This window comes from Urocampus carinirostris, chromosome 4 (assembly GCF_059441175.1).
Source record: "Urocampus carinirostris isolate Australia breed hairy pipefish chromosome 4, RoL_Ucar_1.0, whole genome shotgun sequence".
Taxonomy (NCBI): Eukaryota; Metazoa; Chordata; class Actinopteri; order Syngnathiformes; family Syngnathidae; genus Urocampus; species Urocampus carinirostris.
This window is the reverse complement of record NC_142352.1, coordinates 19,940,301-19,962,573: the sequence shown is the minus strand read 5'-3', so window position 1 is coordinate 19,962,573 and position 22,273 is coordinate 19,940,301. Positions and strand designations below refer to the sequence as shown.

The following is a 22,273-nucleotide window of genomic DNA, read 5'->3' as shown; positions in this document are numbered from 1 at the left end:
AAAAATATTTTTGTTTTCAGAATGGGTTTTAAATGTGAGACGGGGTGTGGGAGCAGGGCCTTTGGCAAATTTTGTGTTGAGTGTGACCCAGGCTCCTAAAAAGATACAATACTGATGTTCAGATTGACCTGTAAATTCATTATGCTCATCAGAGCAACATTGATGCCATCTTGGTTCCGCACTGAACAGACGACGCTGGAGAATACCTTTGATCAGGCTGATGTCAGCTGAGCTGCAAAAAGCGATGGAAGGGGCGCTTGGCGGGTGCTCACCTAGTCTGGTCGCACTCTTGTGGTTCACTCTTGATGCACGTCCAATCCCACTTTAGCTTTTTTTCACAATACCGTGCCTGTTTGTCACAGGTTTGAGGAGGAGAATGATGTAAAAAGAATAATTTTTCAGAAACTGTAAAATACTGTATACATCGTGATTCAATAATGCGGCCATATTTTAATAGATTGTTATAATGATGTAAGATATGTTAATTTGTTTGTATGATTGAGCGTTAAAAGGTTTTTGGTGGTCCTTGATAAGTCTTGACTTCAACCTGTCATCCCTTTTTCTTTTCAAGTGATTTGTTCATTCTGTTATTTGATGTGTGTTGCAATATGACTGAAAAGAAAAATAAACGAAAAAAAAAATTCAAAAATTAAGATCATTTTCTCCCTCTTTCCTGGTCAGGGTTCAACAAGTGCGGCAGAAAGAACGGCGGCTGCACTCACCTGTGCCTTCCCCGCCCCAACGGCACTTCCTGCGCTTGCCCCACCGGCATCCTTCTTAAAGCGGACGGCCGATCGTGCGACGACTCTCCCGAAACTTTTCTGGTCTTCTCCAACCGCGTCAGCGTGCGAAGGATCTCATTAGACACGGACGATCACACGGACGTGCATGTGCCAGTGCCCGAGCTGCACAATGTCATTTCGCTGGACTTCGACAGCGTCGATGGCAAATTGTACTACACTGACGTCACGCTAGATGTGATAAGGTAGCGGACACAAATATTGCTCGCATGTTTTTTTTATTTTTGACTAGATTGTTTAAGATCACTTTTTTTTTTTTCCCAAAATTCCAACCAACTAAAAAAAAGTAATCACATTTAATATATGTCTTTTATTTATAGACGTTCAAACCTTGACGGCACGGGCATGGAGACAGTCATCAGCCAGGGCCTGAAAACGACAGACGGGCTGGCTGTAGACTGGGTGGCCCGAAACATGTACTGGACCGACACAGGACGAAACACCATCGAGGTGGCGCGAATCGATGGAACCAGCCGAAAGGTTCTGGTCAACAATAGTTTGGATGAACCCAGAGCCATTGCAGTTTTCCCGAGCAAAGGGTGAGGGGAAAAATAAATTGATACAAATATCTGTCTCACTCTGTCTGTCTGTCTGTCTGTCTCACTCTCATTCACTCTCATTTACTCATACCCTCGCCCACCGTCTTTCTCCTTTTGCTCTCCCCAATCTCTTTCTCCTTGTTGCACTGCTCTTTTGTTTTTGAATTTCTCTATTCTTTCATATCCCTTGTTCTTTCTTTCCCCTCTCTTCCCCCCCTTTTTCTCTCCTTATTTTCAATCCTTCTTTACCCCCCTCTCTTTGCCTCTTTCTTTTACCCCTCTCGCCCTCTTCTCTCTTTGCCCTATCTTTCCTTTTTCTCTCCTCTCACTTCTCTCACCTCTTATCTTCTGTTCTCCCCTTTTCTCTTTGTTTCTCTACTTATGTAGCATAATTAATGTATAGTATATGCTTACAATTTTTTTTTACAAGTTTCTTTTTTTTTTTTTCAGGTTCCTCTTTTGGACCGATTGGGGTCATATAGCGAAAATCGAACGATCCCACCTAGACGGCACTGACCGCAAAGTCCTCATCAATACTGATCTGGGCTGGCCCAATGGACTTACATTGGACTATGATACTAGGAGGTGAGACTCTGTTTTTGATTTCAGAAAGTTTTAATCACAGGGAAGTTCTTCTAATTCACTTAGACTCTTAAGATCTGGACATAAGTGCCCATCAAACAAGAAGCTAGGTTCTTAAGCCGTTAAGTAGAACATGTTTTTCCACTTAATGCTGACTCCGCGATCGGGTTGTATGAATAGGTAAAGTGTGAAAGACACTTCTACTCTATGGCAGATGAATAACCTATATTTTGTGTTGATGAATATGTGTATTATTTGCCCTCATGTAGGTTTTAGATGAGGGTATGGTGTCATAATATTCTGTAATAATAGTTTGCAATAGTCTTTGATCTTTGCACCCCTTTTATACTCTTTGTGATTAAGGGCTATACAAAAAAAACATGACATGACTTGAAATGCCTGGTAGCTATGGGGTCCTTAGTGACTGGCTAATGCGCTATATAAATGTAGTCCATTTACCTCAACAATGACTTTGCTATTTCCCGCAGGATTTTTTGGGTGGATGCCCACTTGGACAGGATCGAGAGTTCTGATCTGAACGGGAAATTGCGCCAGATCCTCGTTAGCCCCGTGTCCCACCCCTTCGCCCTAACACAGGTACCCATTGCTGCAACCTCTCCCTCCCACCAGCTCGCGATCCGATCCAAGACTGACCCTTCCTGTCGGCTGCCCACTTCACCTGCTCTGTCTCGTGTCAGCTCACCGTGTAACTCGGTCATTCACTCGACCTCCACTTGGCTCATTTGACTCGACCATTTCTTCTTCATTCCTTCCACTCTGAACTTCATTTTTCTCCCTCCTCCTTTCCCACCCCCTCCCTTTATTCCTCCCATACCCCTTTTCCTTGTCTGTGTTTTTTCCTTTCCTCTTTTCTTCTGCCTCCGTTTCCCCAGTTGAAGCCGGTGTCTTCCCCTCTAACGCCTTTCTCCCGACTCTCGCAGCAAGACCGTTGGATCTATTGGACAGACTGGCAGACTAAGTCCATCCAGCGGGTGGACAAACACACGGGCCGGAACAAGGAAACCGTGTTAGCCAATGTGGAGGGGCTCATGGACATTATTGTAGTGTCTCCCAACAGGCAGACGGGTAAGTGATGTGTTTGTGTGATAATACGGCAGAAGTAAGCTGCATGTTTTCATTTTTTTACACCGAAATAGTTGGAAAAATAACTTCTTATCAGGGGCTGGTGATTTTTCTGCAAAATAAAATTTTGCAGAAAAAACATTGTTTTTTTTCCAAGAATTGTATTTACAGTTTTTTAATTCTGATTTTTGCCTCCAACTACAGTGGGGCAAATACATACGTATTTAGTTAACCACTAATTGTGCATGTTCTCCCACTTAGAAATGTTAAAAGGCCTGTAATAGTCAACCATGCGTGAATGTGGGAACAAAAACAATATTACATTGTTTGATTTTTAAATATTTTTTCCCCTATCATGGTGGAAAATGAGTATTTGGTCAATACCAAAAGTTATTCATACATTGTTATGTACCCTTGTTGGCAATAGCAAAGGCCAAATGTTTTCTGTACCTCTTCACAAGCTTTTCACACACTGTTGCTGGTATTTTGGCCCATTCCTCCTTGCAGATCTCCTCTAAAACAGTGACGTTTTGGGGCTGTCGTTGGTCAATATGGACTTATAACTTCCTCCACAGATTTTTGTATTGGGTTAAAATCTGGAGACTGGCAGGCTCTCAGAATGCTTCGTAAAAAAACACTTCTTGGTTGCCCTGGCTGTGTGTTTGTGATCATTTTCATGCTGAAAAACCCAGCCACGTCTCATCTACAATGCCATTGGTGATGGAAGATTTTCACTCAAAAGATCTCGATACATGGCCCCATACAGATCAGTTGTCACCGTGGAGATAAACAGCCCCAAAATATTATGTTTCCATCCCCGTGCTTCACATTGGATACAGTGGTCTGTGGATGCAATTCAATATTATTTCTCCTCCAAACACATGAACCTCTGTTTCAATCAAATATTTCTATTTTCCTTTCATCTGTCCATAACACATTCTCCCAGTCTGGTTCTGGATCATTCAAATGCTCTGTAGCGAAAAATATGGTCCTGGGTGCGTACTGGCTTCAGTGCACCCTCAAAGGCCCTGCAGATTGAATGCAGCTAGTTCACTGTTCCACGACCCGCACGAAAACTACACTTGCTCCTCCTGAGTCAGAGATTCGACTGTCTGATGGACCCTCCTCTCCAGTGACCGTTAATAGCAAGGCTGTGAAGTTTGATTCCCCTGTAATTTGAACACACTCTCTGATCCCCTTTCTCGAAAAGTGGAATCTTCATCCCAGTCTGCCAGTCCAAGGGTATGGTCTCCGATGTCCGGGCGATGTTGCAAAGGCGTGGCAATCATGACACGTCCAAAACATACAGAACACTGGGCGGATCTCATCCACCCCTGGGCCCTTGCCACCGAGGAGCTTTTTAACTACTCAGTAACTTCAACCCCAGAGATATGAAAGTCAACCTCAGGTCCCCAGATCCTGCTTCCTTAGAGCAAAACATATTGGAGGGATTGAGGAGGTCTTCAAAGTATTCTGCCCACTGCTTCACAACGTCCCAGGTTGAGGTTAGCAGCGTCCCATCTCCACGATTAGAAATGGGACGCTTCTGGCACACCGCTTTCGTGCACCAATGTTCGTTTTCATTATATGTGAATTTCCCTGCGGGGATGAATAAAGTATCTATCTATCTATCTATAAGAGGTCGATGAGCTGCGCTTTGGCCCCTTACCGAGGACCTGTTTGTCATGGGTGACCCTACCATGGGCTTGAAGCCCCAGACTACAAAACTCCTACAAAATAAGGTAGCAGATCATGGAGGAGGAAGAAGCAATGATTTATTAAAGTATTTTTCCTCATTAAATGGGTGGTCTATCAAGTCAGACTGCCGGGAAACATGGCTACAATTCAAAGCATTTACAAGTTCTTCACACAAATTTCAAGCACTTTTAATACCTTGAAAACAACATTGAAGCACTTTTAAGGATTTCAAGCACTCGTTCGAACCCTGCCATCCATTGTTGGAACAGAGCTTTGATAATAGTGGTAAACAAGAACAAAGCAGAAGCTAGGCTATGAATAAAACAGCAGTCAAGAAATTTGTATGACTATAAAAAGGAAACCCAATAAATCACCCACAGAGTATTTTTTTAAACTTGTGTGAACCCTCCTCTTTTGCAAGGTACCAACCTCTGCGGAGTCAACAACGGAGGCTGCACTCACCTGTGCTTTGCCAAGACCAACAGTTTTGTTTGTGCGTGCCCCGACGAGCCAGACGGGAAACCGTGCTCCACCAGTAAGTGGATAAGGATTCTGCAATGCCAAGTGTGAAATGTTTTATACATAAAAATTCAACATACTTGTTCTTACCAGTTGCAGGCTACATTCCCACTTTGCCAAGCCGAGAAACGAGCAGCACTGCGGTCCCCAACAAGATCCCTAAAGCTCCAACAGAAAGTTCCCAGAGAGGACCTTCTGCGGTCAAGTAGGTCTTTTGACTTAATTAGATCACATTTGGTTTTACATTGGCTTATTAAGACATCAAATCCATGCGTTTGTTCACAGCTGCACTGACAAGAACCTAAATATTGAAGAGTGCTTGCAGAGTAATGTAGTCACTGCTCCTCATGGTCAGTATTAAAAATGTCTGTTTTTGTCACTATGAGCAATGAACATGCTTGTTTCATCGACCAGGAGAAGGACTTCATCTCAGCTATGTGATCGGTGGAGTTTTGACCATCCTGGCTATTCTGATTCTCATCATTGCTTTTATTATTTACAGGTCAGTCCCCCACATTTAGATACACTAAACCCCCATGATTCGACATGAATACATTCTGGGGGTATTGTAAGGGGAAAATTGGCTGACTTAGAATGTGAGAGGCAAAAAATTCCATATGGTAGGGAAAGATACTTGTGGTAAATGTTTTCTGAACCCTCGGTAGCCTTTGATAAAAGACATGAAATAACTAAAAGTATAGTTAGTATTACTTCAGTGTAATATAGATGTAAATGATTAACCTGTTAACACTCATACAGCTCACCCGCAGGCCGCCAGAATTGATAAAAAAATGTCTCTGTGCAATGTCACCAGTCACTGAAATATATCATGCCACGAATCATTGGAAAGCTTAAGCTCTTGGGATCCAAGATATGATGACTATTTTCAAATGTACTCATCACAAAAACATCATGAGTAATCCGAAACAAGATACCTAAAAACTAGAATGCCGGCGTCCCCTGGCAGTGAATAAATCATTCGAATGTCCACAAACATGGCTTTGTTACATCCAGGAGCGTCCAGAGAATCCAACCGTGTAAAATATTTACTCCAAAACACACAATAATGCTGACAGAGTACAAAAAAAATCTGCCTTAAAGCTTTTCTGTATCATCAATAATTTGCTCGTGAAACTTTGGAAAATGCTGTAACGGGGGCGAAAATTCATCTTATTCCACGTTGTAACTTAGAAACATAAGAGACACTGTAAACAGGGGGTTGTCTTTTCTAAAAGTATATGCTTTATTGATAAATCATATTTATCACACAACCTTTATTAATTCCTGTGTTTTTGTCCAACAGACACAAAAAGTCAAAGTTTGCTGATCCCGGAGTAAGCAACCTGACCTACAGTAACCCTTCGTACCGGACTTCCACGCAGGAGGTCAAGATTGAGGCCTCCCAGAAGCCGCTGATTTATAATCAACTCCGATATAAGAAAGAGGTATACAATGCACAAATACAACTTTTGAAAATTGAGTGGACTTAAGGTTTTTTATACCTTATATCGAGGGTCGCCAAGCTTTTTGTAGATTAAAACTATTTTGTGTTAATGATTAGCAGGAAAGGGCTTCTAGCATTTGTATAAACAAGCGATCATGTTATATTTGTTAATATTACCAGGTTGTAATCAGTCAACCACTAAAACATCTGCCTTGTATAACCTTGTAGGACTAAGGGATTTAAATATATAAATTATACTGTAGACTAATTTTAAAATGAATTGATCATGTATTTAAACACACGGATCATGTCAATGGTTTCTCATGCCAATTAGAACTTACATTTGACAATGACCCATTAAGTGCTTCTAACTACAGTACTTGAAACTGCTGCCATGTTTTTCAAGTCTGCTTAAAAATGATGCCGACACTGCTCTCTGGTGGTATTGTTTTGCCATTGCATTTCTTCTTCTCTTGAGATTAGCTGCAGCTGGCATTAGTTTGTGTACCCAAGTGTACAGCTCTTTGCTAATCCTAAACAGGGCACTATGAAATGTGTATTAGTTCAAAGGTTACGTATCAATTATAGACATTTATTATGGGACATGAAAAAAATAAGATGGCATTTCCCAGAAGTAAAATTGCAAAAATATTTATACATGTATTGTTGAGATCCACGAATACAGTGCAGCAAAGAAGTATTGGGTCAACCACTAGTTATGCAAGTTCTGAAAATCACATTTGATTTTTAATTAAATAATTCCCAAATTAGAGTCGAAAATAAGTATTTGGTCACCTACAAACATGCAAGATTTCTGACTGTCAAAGAGGTCTAACTTCTTCTCAAGACGTCTAACAAGTCTCCACTTGTTACCTGTTGTCAAGGTTAAAACTCGAGATTGTAGTCAAATGAAAAAGAGAACACACTTTGAATCGGATATTTGGGTTTTTGATAGCCCCTTCCTTCGGAGGTGCGTGTTTCCAGGATCGAAGCCGAAAAGAATCCTGCTCCTCCACTCTCAGGAGGCTAATTTATTGGAAAACACTCGAAGGAAACTACACATCTGATTGGTTTATATGAACACATGAAATGAATCTGATTGGTTTAGACAGGAATCACATAATTAAATTCTGTGTATAATGTTGGTCACTAGATGGCGTGCGAGTATGATAAATGACCGATAAGGCTGACTTGGAATGTGGAAGCTCTCGAGCGCGCTTGACGGCACAGAAACAGAAACTTTGTTAACACAATGCGTCTCTGTAAGAAGAAAGAAATGTGGGAGGCAAGGACATCTTTTGACATTGCCTCTAAACACCAAGTGAAAACGTAAAACCACACACACTTCTTGAGTATACCATATAAATATAAACGTATAAAGATGTAATAGTACAAAAGTATAAGAGTATATAAAAATACAAGATTATAAAAGGCCCATTTAAACCGTAATTTCCCTTACACCTGCATTAATGGTACCAGTTTTAACTATATATCAGTATAAAAGACAACTGTCCACAACCTCAGTGAGTCACACTCCAAACTCTACTATGGGCAAAACCAAAGCGCTGTCCAAGGACATCAGAGACAAAATTGTAGACCTGCACCAAGCTGGGAAGACTGAACCTGCAAAAGGTAAAACGCTTGGTTTGAAGAAATCAACTATGTGAGTAATTAATAGTAAATGGAAGGCATTCAACCCCACTGATAATCTCCCTCGATCTGGGGCTCTGAGAGATCTCACCCCGTGGCGGGAAAACGATAACACTGGTAAGCAAAAATCCCAAAACAACACAGGGAACCTCGGGAATGTCCTACAGAGAGTTCTAACGACAGTAACAAATCAGTAACGCAATAAGCCACCAGAGGCTCAAATTCTGCAATGCCAGGCATGTCCCCCTACTGAAGTACATGTCCAGGCCTTCTGTTGTTCACTAGAGAGCATTTGGATGATCCAGAAGAGGACTGGGAGACTGTGTTATAATCAGCTGTAAAAGAGGTAGACGAACTGTGATTGTCAGTTCTGGTCCGCGGGCTATTCAGCTGTTTTTGGGGGGCCACAAAAAAAGTGACATCTGCCTTTTACCATAGATTCCGGACTATAATACGCGACTTGTGTAACAAGCTTTCAACCCTGCAGTTTATACAATGATGCGGCTAATTTATGCATTATTTTTCTAATGGCTGCTTATAATTGGTGCGCTTTATTGCCCGGAATTTACAGAGATCGTTATTGTTTTAAATGGCAAATTAAATCTTTGAAAGGCTACACTGAAACTCTCATTTTTTTTGCTCCCTTTGTTGTATTTCCTGCAGCTCTCTCATCCTTACAACTCCCTCTCCCCCTTTATCTTTTGACCCCTAATGTGCTGTGGACAGGTAGTTGCGCCGCATGGAGGAAGGGCTCCTTCTGTTTTGCATTTTTGATGTGTGCTGTGTCTTTCTATCTGTTATGTTATGCTGTTTTATTCATTTCTATTGTGGTAAAAAAAGTTATTTTGGGGACTGTAAAAGTTTATATTCCTTACTTGAAATGAGATTGAGTAGTGCATAAGCATGTACAGGTAAGGAAATTCGAACTGTCTGTTGCAACTGGCGTGAAACTCACACTCATAAAAGATAGAAAATTTATGTAGATAAATAGATAATTATAAAAAAAATATTATCCCCAGTAAAGTATTCTTCATCTGTTGGCAGTTGATTTTTATTATATAATTCCTTTAATAAATACTTTGAGTCAAAATAACCAAAAATATTGTTATACCATGTCATGATCTATTAAAACAAAATGTGTATTCAAATAGTAAACTCGAAACACTTTAACTTCAAAATGATTTCAAAATTATAATAAAAACAAAAAAAGAATTTCGAAATATTTATTTTGCTCTGCTTTAATATTTGCGTCTTCTAAACATCCATTTTTGGCCGAAATATTGTAAAAATAAGGCACATCTAGAAAGAACGTGTTAAAAATTACTCATTTTATGTTTTTTCCTATTTAATGGAAACATTTCAAAGTGCAGTACTTTTGGGTGATAAAAAACCTTAAATATACCTTAAATATGCTTATTTTCAGTAATACTTTTCTTAGTTTAAAATGTACTCATTTTAATATAAAGTAATTAATGATATAGCAAAATAAAAATATTTTTTTTTTTTTTTTTTTTTTACGGAGAGAACTTAATTTATTTGATTTTTATTTTTATTTGATTTTATTATTTTTTTTTGGGGGGGGCAGAAAACGTTTGGGGCAGTTGAGTGTTAAAAAGACGTTCTTAAATAAGTTTATTGGTGGTCTATTGATCTAGGAAGTGTGATTGAATTTTTTTTTTTTGCTTGGTTTTTTTTTTTAAATGTAAAAAAAAAGTTAAGGATAACAAAATATCATGATATCATTATGATGCGGACTTTAATATTTGATAACTGTCACAATATTGTAACAAGCTTAAATTAACTGATTATTAATTCAGTGTTATTTGTATTCAATGTAAAGAAATACTACACAATGTTCTTATTTTTCTAACTTATTATTTAACATCCCAAAAAATTTATTGCTAAAATAAGTTTCTAAAATATATGTATTTATAGCAGTTTAAAGACAGAAATATCATCAAAACACAAGTATTATGGGTCTTAAATTTAGCTGGCCAAAACGTTCCTTATTGAAATATCTTCAGATATAAACTAACCATCAATGATTGCCCAAACTGTTTTGGTATGATGATGATGATATTGAGCCTCTTAACATTGATCTCAATTGTGTGCCAATTGTGATGCTTTGACTAAAAAATATCCCATTGCCTTCAGAGAAGGTCTCGAACATTGGTTCTTAACCTCACCGCTTTCACTCTAGTGTACCAAAATACGTCTCCCTGAACCTGTGAGACTGACTCACCACACCCATAGTTCGATCAAACCTAGGTTAAGAACCACTGATCTAGAAATAGATCTCCTGAAGGAATTACAGACATGTGAGAATGCCTGAATCCATCCTTCACTCTCCAACTAATTCCACTTCATGCATTCTCTAGGGCGGTGTGGACGGAGGCTACACCAAAGAAAAAATCCGTATCGTGGAAGGCGTTTGCCTCCTGTCCACCGAAGAGCTCTACTGGGATGACCTCAAACAAATCAAGCCGTCGCGGGGGGGCCTGCATACCTGCATGCGAACCGACACCGTTTCCCTGCAGACCAGCAGCGCTTCATTAGATGACGGCGAAACGGAGCAGCTCCTCCAAGAAGAAGCTTCCGAATGCTCCTCCATCGCAGCCCTCACCCCTTCTGCCATCACCCCTCAGCGCCACGGCCTACCCGACACCGGCTGGATGTCCTTGCGTAAGCCCTCCACTGAGAGTGAAGTTTGAGGGCCGGCCAAAAAATAAAAATAGTAGTCCAGATGGACCCAAGGTACGAAAATTAAAGTCCAAGCTGAACTTGTGTGCCCCCATAGCACAGCCCTAAAACACCTCCAGGCGAAATTGTAATCTGAATAGTTTGCCGGAATCGGAAAACGCAAAGGACTCTTTGGAGCTAGTGGCACGGGATACAAATGTGCAACTATTATCTCTCTGTGTACTTTACTATTTTTAGGATTTTGTTTTTCCTTTTCAGATTCAGCAGGACTCCTAACATGGTACCTTAAAAACCACTCATCTTGAGATAAACTCTATTTATTAATTTTTGTTTTGTATATCTGAGTGGGCTTTCAGATTTTCGTCACTTTTTGTGCAGCAGGAATACAAGTGTCGTATTTATGACTGTGCCAAAGGGCAGGGCTTCAGAGTGTCCCCATGCTTCTGACTCGCATTTATTAATCGGAGGAGGATTTAAGTCATTTCACGACAGTAGAATTTTGAGGAAAAAGCTGGGAGTCGACGAAATTGATTTCTGCAAACGCTGCTGAAATGGTCATTTAGCATCTCTCACCCTTGGAAGAAGTCACAGTGATGCAACAGTAAGTGCCACATGCTTCGTTATCCACTCCCCCTTTTCTAGACACCCCCCCAACCCCCCTTTTTGTGTAAATGATCCTCTATATTTGAATTTTTAACCATATCATGAGAGTTCAGATGTGTCTGTATTGATATCAAGATGGATTTAGATTCATGCACTGAATGTGTGACAAAAAGACTAAGTCTGATGCTGATAGGTTTAAATTTATGCTAACAAAATCATCTGTCCCTGTAATTCTTAATACACAGCACTTATGATTGCAATGTCAAAGCTACTTGGTTTGAACAATACTAAAATATCCCTAATTATCTTCTTAAACTATTTTAGAGGGAATAAAGTGCTTCTATTAAAGTATTTTCTAAAGCACTAATATTTCCAACCCCGCTAGCATAAATGCTACTTTTAGACTGTATTGACAACTGGAAGGAAGTCATCATAGTAGCCAGCTTGAAGACTGTTTTACTACTTCCCTACCATGTATCTTGTTTCTAGACATTGTTAAACAGAGTAAAATGAATTAAATTGTATTCTGTGTAACCCAACTACTATCAAAACATGTAACACTGTCACATTCATTTTTGGTCAGCCGGCCTTCTAGCTAACTCAGTTTAGCATAAGCGACTCTTGCTAGTTAGCAATATCATGAATATTAATTATTTATGGTGTCATGTATTATGTGTTAAGGCTGGGCAACGTGCTCGTTGGATTATTATCAGACATTCTGGGCGGTTACAAATGTAATACATTTTAAACAAATTAAGTTTACTTGACAGTTGTTTTAAAAAAATATGACGAAAAGCTTCCTGAGCAATGAGTTGGTGCAACAATACCTGTAACTGATTTTAACCCACCTAGGGTTAGGGTAAAAAAATGGTTGAAACAAGGTTTCAAAAATGCTAAGGTTCAGTCAAAAAGGCGTCCTTATTTGGTTGCAAAACATATTTTTTAAGATGTTAGGGGAGGCCTAATCGGGTGCTAAATTTAGACCATGTTAGAAGGTAAGAACTATTTTTAGACCAAATTGTATCCACCTTGGATGGGATAAACACAACCCAATTTTAGACGTCTATTGGGATTAAATCGGGTCTTAAATGGACTAGACGGTGGGAAAACATTTATGAATAGCTGGATACATCTGTGACATGTTTGGTTTTTGGGGAGGCAAAAATATATATCCTGTAGACATCAACCAAATACGCAGGAGACTTTTTTTTTTTTTGTCGTAAGTTTATGTGCATCATCTTTATACTACAAGTCCCATAGTGCTTTGGGGCATAGAAATATCACGGATGAGGGGAATGCGCACAAGCAATTTCTGTGCCCATTTACATGGCTTTACATCATCAGAATATTGGTAATAATCAATTTCCAGTTGGCTTATTGCCTGCACGTAAATATACCCTAGGTTGTCTATTTTCATGCATTCGGGAGTTTCCATTAATAAAGCAACTTGCTGTTTGTTGTGCTGCTAGCACTGACACTAACAGGCGAGCGTCTCGGCAGCTACAGTCGGTATCATAGTGACCCAATATGTCAGCCCAGCTCACAAATCCCTCCAACTCTGCTGCAGGAATGCTAAAACTGTACAAATTGTATTTTTTCGGGTATATGACTATTCAGCTGTATATTCTTTTTGTACAAAGGGATCTGTAATTGGACTTGCATTCATGTTTTTCACTGGAGAATGTGTTTTTTTAATGGATTATTTTAACCACTGTTTTGCAGGCTATTGTAAATGATAGGGAATATGCCATTTATTTAATAATCCCCCCTTTCTGTTCTGAAATATCAGTTGCATATAGCTGTTGTAAAGTTGACAAAAAAGAGGTATTTATGATTTGATTGTCATTTGATGTAAAAGTATGGACAGACATGTTATTTACATGGCGGTACTAACGAGATGTGTTGTGTGATATAGTGAATTATCCCTTTGCTATCTTTTAATATAAAATTGCATTTTAATGGAATTCTTGTCTGACTCTTTTTCTCAAATATGTGGTTGGGTAATGATAAAACTGTTCAGAGCTATTAAATTCGTTGATTTTAAATGGAGCGTTTATTTTTATTTTTGGGGTTTGGACCAATCAAGCGTCACGGCTGAGTCACGTTCTCATACCTGGCCAAAACCGTCGCCATAGCGATTGGGCCCATCAGCTCACTGTTAGAGGCGGAAGAGTTTCAGTATGTGACGATAGGGGGCGGTAGTGCACCAAAGCGATGGATACCACCCGCATTTAACCTGGAAGAAAAAGAAGCTTGGTCTTTTCTTTTTTTCTCTCCTTTGTCCACATTTCGAACTTTTATGGTTGAACGTTTAGGTAAGTTCTCATATCAACATTTTTGGGGGAAATGTATATATATTGTAAATGTTATGAGTCTTATGACGAGAAGACGAAGTTAATTTTTTATTTCTGTGACTTGGTTGTTTATAAATTCGAGTAAAAATAAAATGCTAAGCTTGGCTGCTAGCTTGTCTCCTATAAGATTCAAACTACGAAAAAAATATTTTACATATTGGATTTTAATTTTGACACCATCTCCACTCGTGCATCATAACTGTTTCTCATAAGTAACGTTTGTGTGCGTGTTTCAATTCTTAGGTTTAACTCAGCCACGTGGTTTGCGAAACGCTGACAACTTGCTGGCCTGCAAATTTTTAAATGCCTTAACTCATTATTGGCTTGCAAATTAATGCTCCTTTGTAAATCATTGCTCCTTTGTAACGTGTCAAATATTTCTAGCTAGTAAAATATTGGTAACGCAGCAGCTGTTAATAACGTAAATGCAGGGTTGGGTAAGGTTACTTTAACTTGATTACTTTCAATTACTTTTGGATTACTCCAATACCAAATATTCTAATAAAAGACAAAATAAACTAAATATGGGGAGTAACGGAACGACAAAAAATGATGTTGGCAAGCTGTTTGGATTTATTTTCCTTTTGTTTCTGTCGCATTATATGTTAGTTTTGCAGTAAATCAAAGCCAGGAAATAAAGCTTACCATGTGTTGTGAGTCATAATTTTATTTATATGTAGTTTTTTTTTCTTTTTTATTTATATTTGGTATTGGAGTAATTGAAAGTAATCAAGTCAAAGTAACCCTACCCAACCCTGCCTAAATGAAGGAATCGGAAGAGGCTGGAAGTGGTTCTAGCTTAACCTGTAAGGCAAGGCGTCTGTGAAGGGACATGAGTCAAGTCATTTTTATTTGTATAGCCCTAAATCACGAAGCGTCTCATGAGTGTCCCTTCACGTTGTAGATTTCTTAAAGAAAATGTACAAACATGGATTTTGCAGGTGTGTTCTCTCCCTCAAGGACATAAATTATTCAAACAAGAGCAGCCATACTCCAAATTGAGCTTCTTTAAAAGCAGATGAACGTCCCTGCGTCCAGTGTTGCCACTATATTCCTCCCACCATAAGGAAGCCAGAGCCATCTAACTCGAAGCCCAACAACTATAAGTCCAGGAAAAGAGACAAATACCTTTAAAATGCAAAATTGCAAATGCAGCGTTATGTGTAGGTAGGTCTTCATTTGTAAGATTGCAAATTATTGTTCGCTTGCAACTGTTGTAAATGTGAGCTCCATGCATCTTGTTCTGTTGTGAAAAGGACATGCTTAACATCATTGACATTTATTTTCTATTTGTACTGGCTTCTTATGCTTTACCCGCGGCACACTGAATACGAAGAAGGCGTCCAGTTGAAGATCCCCCATTGTAAGTTGTTCTTTAGTCTCTTGGTGGGATTTAATTGATTTCTGTGCAAATAAATTCTCCTCGAACGATCTGAGAAGAAATTTGTTTCAAAAGCTTGGGAGTGTATGAGAGTGATGAGTTGCACTAATCTGGTTGGGGTGTGATGCAGTGACATCAACGCTCCAATCTGATTCTACCTTGATGACGCAAACTGTGCACAGGGGCCATCTGACTCAAATCTCCCTAGTCTGTAACCGTCATTTTTGTCTCAATAAATGGGAAATTGACAATTCTGAACTGTTGGTAATTATGCAGAGAATGGAAACAATTTGCCATGTGACAACTGTTTCATTTTTGGAATGCAGACAAACATTTGTATTTTTTTTTCTAAGGGTTTTGTGCAAGGTTGCTAATTTCTGTTTTTATTCATCAGTACACATACTGCATTATCCAGAACAGCGTTTCCCAACCTTCTTTGAAGCCAAGGCACACATTTTTCATTAAAAAAAAATCATGCGGCACACCCACCATCGAAAATTGTTCAAAAAATTATTCTTGACACCAGTGTCATGGTTTTAATCTCACATTTAAATAATGTTGCCTGAATTTACAGTTTTTATAATTACCGCAGCTGAGGGGTTATCGCAGGTTTATAATTCTAGATTTTTAACCAGTTTTTCAAGTCTTGTTTAGAAAAATACGTAAAATGGGCAAAAATTATCTGCCGGTGGAACCAAAATTTTTTCCTGGGTTAACCCTTTCATCCCTCCCTCAGATAAATGTGGTGCGCTATGTCTAAGATGTTGGCACGCACAGGGGAAGCGGCTCATTTTTCCTTCGTTCCTTCTCTAATTTCGTCCGTTTTCTTGTCTTTTGTACTTTTCTTCCCCACTCTTAACAAACACGGAAAACTAGAAAATATACATCTTGGTAGTTGCATTGAAAAATGGGTATTCAAATGTTATTTGTCAATTTGTAGGGAATTCTAGCTGCTGCTAAATGTTTCACTACTTTTCTTTGCACTATTGCAACTTGGACAAGTCGCTAAGCACTACATTGTACATATTTCTTGCCGTTTATCCCGACATTCTTTTAATTTTCATGTTTTAAGCCTTTACTACGCGTTTACCCTGGAATGCCATGTCTAATATTGGTGCAAACCATGTAATCTGCAATATAAATGGATATAAAGACGATTCAATATTCAAATACCACACAGCTTGACAAACACTTAGATTATTGCATATCTTTGAAATTGGGGATATCATAATTATATAAATATATATTAATATAAAAAATTATAGTCTGACAGTATTAGCATTGTGTAATTTTCTAACAATTTTTTTCAAATTAAACTAGAATCAGGGTTTGTATTTTGTCTACTTATGCAATTTTCACACTGCTGCTAATCCAGTCTATTTTCTCTTTTCTCCGAGGTTCAAGAAATCTTCCGGCATCCTTGTACTGTTCAGAGTTCCATTCCTGCATTTGAAGCGAAGTGAATTGTATTTATGAGCAACAGAAACTGTAAATATGACCACCCTGAACTAATCTGTAAATAAATTGTTTGAGACCCGTCAACTGTTTGGAATGCTTTTGCTGTAATTCACAAATGTGCCACGAGATGGGAGTAAAACAACAGCCATCATCGATAGTTGGCAGCAGGTGAATCTTCTCAGTCTTATTAAAATACGTGTTCAATAAAACATGAGGCCTTCCAAGGGGACTCTTAATATTCATCGGGCCACGGGTGGAATTCTGAAATGGTGTGCCATGTTTATATTGAAGAATGGCACCAAGCTGTATTCCGGCTTGGGGAGCAACAGAATACCTGCAACGGCGAGATTTAATTAGGATACAAATATGTAATTGTATTCCACTACAGTTACAGAAAAAGGATTACCATGTCAGGTTTGCAATTTTATTTCAGAGTATATTCAAATATACATAATGTGCAGAACTGTGTATTGTGTCTCGTAATTCCAATCATTGATGCGAGACAGGGCTAAGAAGTACACACATTGTGCACGTGCATTTTAGTAATTCTGTACGGGCGACGAACTCATCTACGCCTGCAACTCTGTTGCTTATGTTTGCGCTAGTGATGCGCTCGGGGAATTTTTTTTTTTTTTGATGTCCTCATATTTTGCAGGTATTGTGGTTCACAGGGTTTGTTCAGGTTCTTGAAATCCTTGACACTGCTTTAAGTGTTTGTTAATGCTTGAAATAGTTACCATGTATCTTGGCAGTCTGCCTTGATAGACCACATATTAAATGAAGACAAATAAATGTAGCCTGCTTAAAAATAATGCAGACACTGCTCTCTTGTGGCCTTGCCACTGCATCTCTTCTTTCCTTACGATTAACTGCAGCTGGTATTAGTTTGTCAGTCATTGTCCTATGATTCATCGTTGCACCCAAGAGGACAGGTGCCTGCTACACCTCAACAGGGCACAATGAAATATGTATAAGTGCAAGGATTATTTATCAATTATGTGTAAACTGTTTATTTTGCTTCCTAAACTCCATGGTTAAAATCTGAGCACTTTTTGTACGACTGCAGGCAACTGACCTGACCATGGTTCACTCCAATTAATTTTTAAGGTCAGTTACTTTATCTCAAACCTAGTTCTGCAATTGTATTTATATTTTTATTTTGTCTTCAATTGTTATATTTGATATTAGAGTAATCCACAAGTAATTGGAAGTAATCAAGTTACATTACTGTAATATTGTAATCAGATTATTTTACTTACATTTTTCAACAGTAATGCATTACATTTATAAAGTAAGCCTTACAACCACGGCTGTTTTGAAAGTAATTCAAGACCATTCTAATCCGATACAAGTTGACAGCATTTAACCTACGGTAAATCATTGTCGTCTTTGATTTAAAGCTAATTATGTGTTCTCAACAATGTAATCTTGGTAATTTCTTAATAGCTTTGACTGCTTCACGCCATAGCAGTTCACTGTCATTACTTTTTTCCCTAGCCATCCAGTAATCACAGTTGCTGTCCGTCAAAGTGTCACAACTGGTGCAGGGCAGTACTTTTCCTGTCAAATCCAAGTGCATGAGGCCGGGCTGGCCACACCGTCTGCTCGTGTGTTGGTCGGGTTCGTTAAGACTTTACTTTTTGTTTGGAATGAAAATTTTTTAAAATGCAATAACGCTGTGCACTACTCGAATGCAATTTTTAGACTCTTCAGCAGGAAGGGAAGGCAATTGTTGTCTATAGTTTCCCTGTATTTGGCTCCAAAGAAGTATTTGAACATACTTGCAACTAAGTCAAAACGTTTACATATAATCCTATCTTGTATTCATTATTTGATATTGGCTTGCACTCAGCCTTGACAATATAAGGCATGTTTTTTTGCATGCCGCTCCCCTGACCCTTTTTGAAATTGAATGTGTGTCAGAAAAACAAAAAAAAAACATTGCGAAAACCAACAATAAATGTATATAAAGGATGTGTTTTTTTATCAGTATATGTTAATCATTTGAAGTTAAACAATATGGGCTTAGAAATAAAAATTTGTTTTTTTGCCATTGTTTGCTTGTTTTAGTTTCCAACATTTGCCATGCATACACAAGAAAAACATCAGGGATATCTATAGATGTAAATAAAAGATGGGGCTTCCCATACATGTATGCGCAATATAAATAGATTTAAGAGTATTTTCAGTTTTAACAAGTCTACCCTGGTCATATCCCTCGAGGGGTGACCGATATCAAGACACATACACAAATGTCATGAAAATACAGAAATAATGTGGTTTAGAATAGTCTAGCATACACAAAACAAATGGCATATATATTTATAAATAATATTTTACAAAGCCATTTTCATACCTGTCAACCTGTACGTTTTTGCCGTACAAAGTATGTTTTTATGCATTTTAAGATGTGTGCGACGTACAAGAAAATCTGTACGGAAAAGCGCAAATTTGTCAATTATGGGTACCATCCGGTATACACCGACTATCGTGAAATGGCAAATCAATCAAGTCAAACGATTTCGCCGCAGAAGCCTATCGTTTTTATTTCCCGTTGCAATCGAAGCAAGCGGTTTGATGCTACTGTGCGCATGCGTCTGCCGCCTGAGCATTTCTTATGCATCATTCTGAAAAAAAATATATGGTGTAAGATTATTTTGTACGGGAAAATACGACAGTTTGTACGGGCATGGAGCTGTAGAAGCTGTGGAGGTTGACAGGTATGCATTTGATTGTTTTGAGTATGTTTTGAATCCTCACAAAATCCGTGTTTTTGTTGCATTACTGTTAAATTTCTGGTAATGCATTCATTTGTTGGCACTTCATGGACTTCTGCGCTTGCCGTACCTTCAGCTCAATAACATCGTGCTGAAGATGATTTCAGTCGCCCTGACTTTTGTACTGTTTTGTTTACAGAATGCAGGCAATAAACCGAGTGACTGTGAACCCTTGTGTCGCCAATGATTGAGGGTCGTTACATAGGGCCTTTCATCTATCAATGCTATCAATAAGTTTAAGAGCTTGTTTGTTTTGTTTATCCAGGTTCTGTCTCGGATTAGAAATGTATTCTCTGCTGCCGTCTCCTGCCTTAAAATTCCGTTGCACCCGTAGCTCATTCATCAAGTACGTGCATTTCTGAGACGTGAATAAGCGCCTGTTTGTTCATAGTTTTGGGGGTTGGAGTTGCCGTTTGCACTGTATTTGAAACAGGCCTTTTTATTACCATTTTCAGGCTCTACTAACAAAAAAACTGCAATGACTGGCATAAAGTCACACTCCAACCTCTCCTCCCTCTTCTACCGTCCAAAATGGTGTTGCAGATGGGTGCTATGAGAATTTGGTTTTATGTTTTTGTTTTTCCTATTATTTAATTGTAAATGTGTAACAAACATTAACAACAGAAAAACGTTCAAATATAAAACACAGAAAAATTGGCGAAGTATATACAGGACTGTCTCAGAAAATTAGAATATTGTGATAAAGTTCTTTATTTTCTGTAATGCAATTAAAAAAAAAAAGTCATACATTCTGGATTCATTACACATCAACTGAACTATTTCAAGCCTTTTATTATTTGAATATTGCTGATTTTGGCTTACAGCTGAAAAAAACTCAAAAATCCTATCTCAAAATATTAGAATACTTCCTCAGACCAAGTAAAAAAATAATTTTATAACAGCAAAACTAAATCAAACATTTGAAAATGTCCATCGATGCACTCAGTACTTGGTTGGGAATCCTTTTGCACGGATTACTGCATCAATCCGGCGTGGAATGGAGGCAATCAGCCTGTGGCATTGCTGAGGTGTTTTTGATGCCCAGGATGCTTCGATAGCGGCCTTCAGCTCATTTGCATTTGTAGGTCTGGTGTCTTTCATCTTCTTCCTAACTATACCCCACAAATTCTCGATGGGGTTCAGGTCTGGGGAATTAGCAGGCCAATCAAGGACAGTGATGCCATGGTCAGTGCACCAGTTACTGGTGGTTTTGGCACTGTGGGCAGGTGCCAGATCATGCTGGAAAATGAAATCCTCATCTCCATAGAGCTTTTCAGCAGATGGAAGCATGTAGTGCTCTAAAATCTCTTGGTACACAGTTGCATTTACTCTGGACTTGATGAAACACAGTGGACCAACACCAGCAGCTGACATGGCTCCCCAAACCATTGCTGACTGTGGGAACTTCACACTGGATTTCAAGCAACTTGGATTTTGCTCCTCTCCAGCCTTTCTCCAGACTCTGGCGCCTTGACTTCCAAATGAAATGCAAAACTTGCTTTCGTCTGAAAAGAGGACTTTGGACCACTCTGCAACTGTCCAGTGCTTCTTCTCCATAGCCCAAGTCAGACGCTTCTTCCACTGTCTTGAGTTCAGAAGTGGCTTGACCATGGGAATACGGCTATTGTAGCCCATTTCCCGGACACGTCTGTGAACTGTGGCTTTTGATACCTGGACTCCAGCTTCAGCCCACTGTCTTTGAAGCTCCCCCAAATTCTGGAAGCGGCTCTTCTTCACAATTTTGTTAAGGCTGCGGTCATCTCTCTTGGTTGTGCAGCGTTTCCGGCCACATTTTTCCCTTCCAACAGACTTTTTGTGGATATGCTTTGAAACTGCACTCTGTGAACAGCCTGCTCTTTGAGAAATTTCTTTTTGTGTCTTACCCTCCTGATGGAGGGTATCAATGATGGTCCTCTGGACAGCAGTCAGATCAGCAGTCTTCCCCATACTTGTGATTTAGTTTATTGAACCAAGCTGAGTGTTTTTAAGGCTCAGGAAACCCTCGCAAGGTGTTTCGAGTTAATTAGATGATTCAGGTGATTAGTTGAATAGCCTACTTGTATACTTTTTCATGATATTCTAATATTTTGAGATAGGATTTTTGAGTTTTCTTAAGCTGTAAGTCAAATTCAGCAATATTAAAATAATAAAAGGCTTGAAATAGTTCAGTTGATGTGTAATGAATCCAGAATGTATGACATTTTTGTTTTTTTAATTGCATTACAGAAAATAAAGAACTTAATAACAATATTCTAATTTTCTGAGACAGTCCTGTATATGTACAATGCATCCGGAAAGTATTCACAGCGCTTCACTTTTTCCACATTTTGTTATGTTACAGCCTCATTCCAAATTGTATTAATTTAATCTCTTATCTCAAAATTCTACACAAAATACTCCATTATTACAAAGTGAAAAAGTTTTTTTTAACTTTTTTGAATTTATTAAAAATAGAAAACCAAGAAATCACATAAGTATTCACAGCCTTTGCAATGAAGCTCAAAATTTAGCTCAGGTGCATCTTTTTTCCACTGATCATCCTTGAGATCTTTCTACAGCTTAATTGGAGTCCCCCTGCTGTAAATTCAGTTGATTTTACATGATTTGGAAAGGCACACACCTGTCTATATAAGGTCCCACAGTTGAGTGTGCATGTCAGAGCACAAACACCAAGCATGAGGTAAA

The 22,273-nt window shown here is 38.8% G+C and overlaps 1 protein-coding gene, 1 long non-coding RNA gene and 1 other non-coding gene across 5 annotated transcripts in view; all 3 read left to right on the top strand.

Annotated features, from left to right (window-relative positions):
• The window catches only part of lrp4 (low density lipoprotein receptor-related protein 4), a 136,610-nt gene extending 123,028 nt beyond the window's left edge, over window positions 1–13,582 (top strand). Inside the window, exons 28-38 of one of the 3 annotated variants that reach the window (XM_088333855.1) lie at window positions 682–985; window positions 1,121–1,339; window positions 1,790–1,924; window positions 2,410–2,518; window positions 2,863–3,007; window positions 5,124–5,237; window positions 5,315–5,426; window positions 5,507–5,571; window positions 5,636–5,723; window positions 6,525–6,666; window positions 10,694–13,582. In XM_088333855.1, coding sequence (XP_088189981.1) covers window positions 682–985; window positions 1,121–1,339; window positions 1,790–1,924; window positions 2,410–2,518; window positions 2,863–3,007; window positions 5,124–5,237; window positions 5,315–5,426; window positions 5,507–5,571; window positions 5,636–5,723; window positions 6,525–6,666; window positions 10,694–11,026 — 1,766 coding nt within the window. In that variant the 3' untranslated portion in view covers window positions 11,027–13,582. Of the gene's footprint in view, window positions 1–681; window positions 986–1,120; window positions 1,340–1,789; window positions 1,925–2,409; window positions 2,519–2,619; window positions 2,766–2,814; window positions 3,008–5,123; window positions 5,238–5,314; window positions 5,427–5,506; window positions 5,572–5,635; window positions 5,724–6,524; window positions 6,667–10,693 lie in introns of those variants that run through there. The other 2 variants (XM_088333854.1, XM_088333857.1) reach the window with 2 other exon arrangements.
• Window positions 13,583–15,259: 1,677 nt separating this feature from the next.
• On the top strand, window positions 15,260–16,895 carry LOC148367060 (uncharacterized). The gene is made up of 2 exons (XR_015850189.1): window positions 15,260–15,335; window positions 16,751–16,895. It is a non-coding gene; the product is annotated as an uncharacterized LOC148367060 (long non-coding RNA).
• On the top strand, window positions 15,439–15,552 carry LOC148367061 (small nucleolar RNA SNORD67). The gene has a single exon (XR_015850395.1). It is a non-coding gene; the product is annotated as a small nucleolar RNA SNORD67 (small nucleolar RNA).
• Window positions 16,896–22,273: the final 5,378 nt, after the last annotated feature.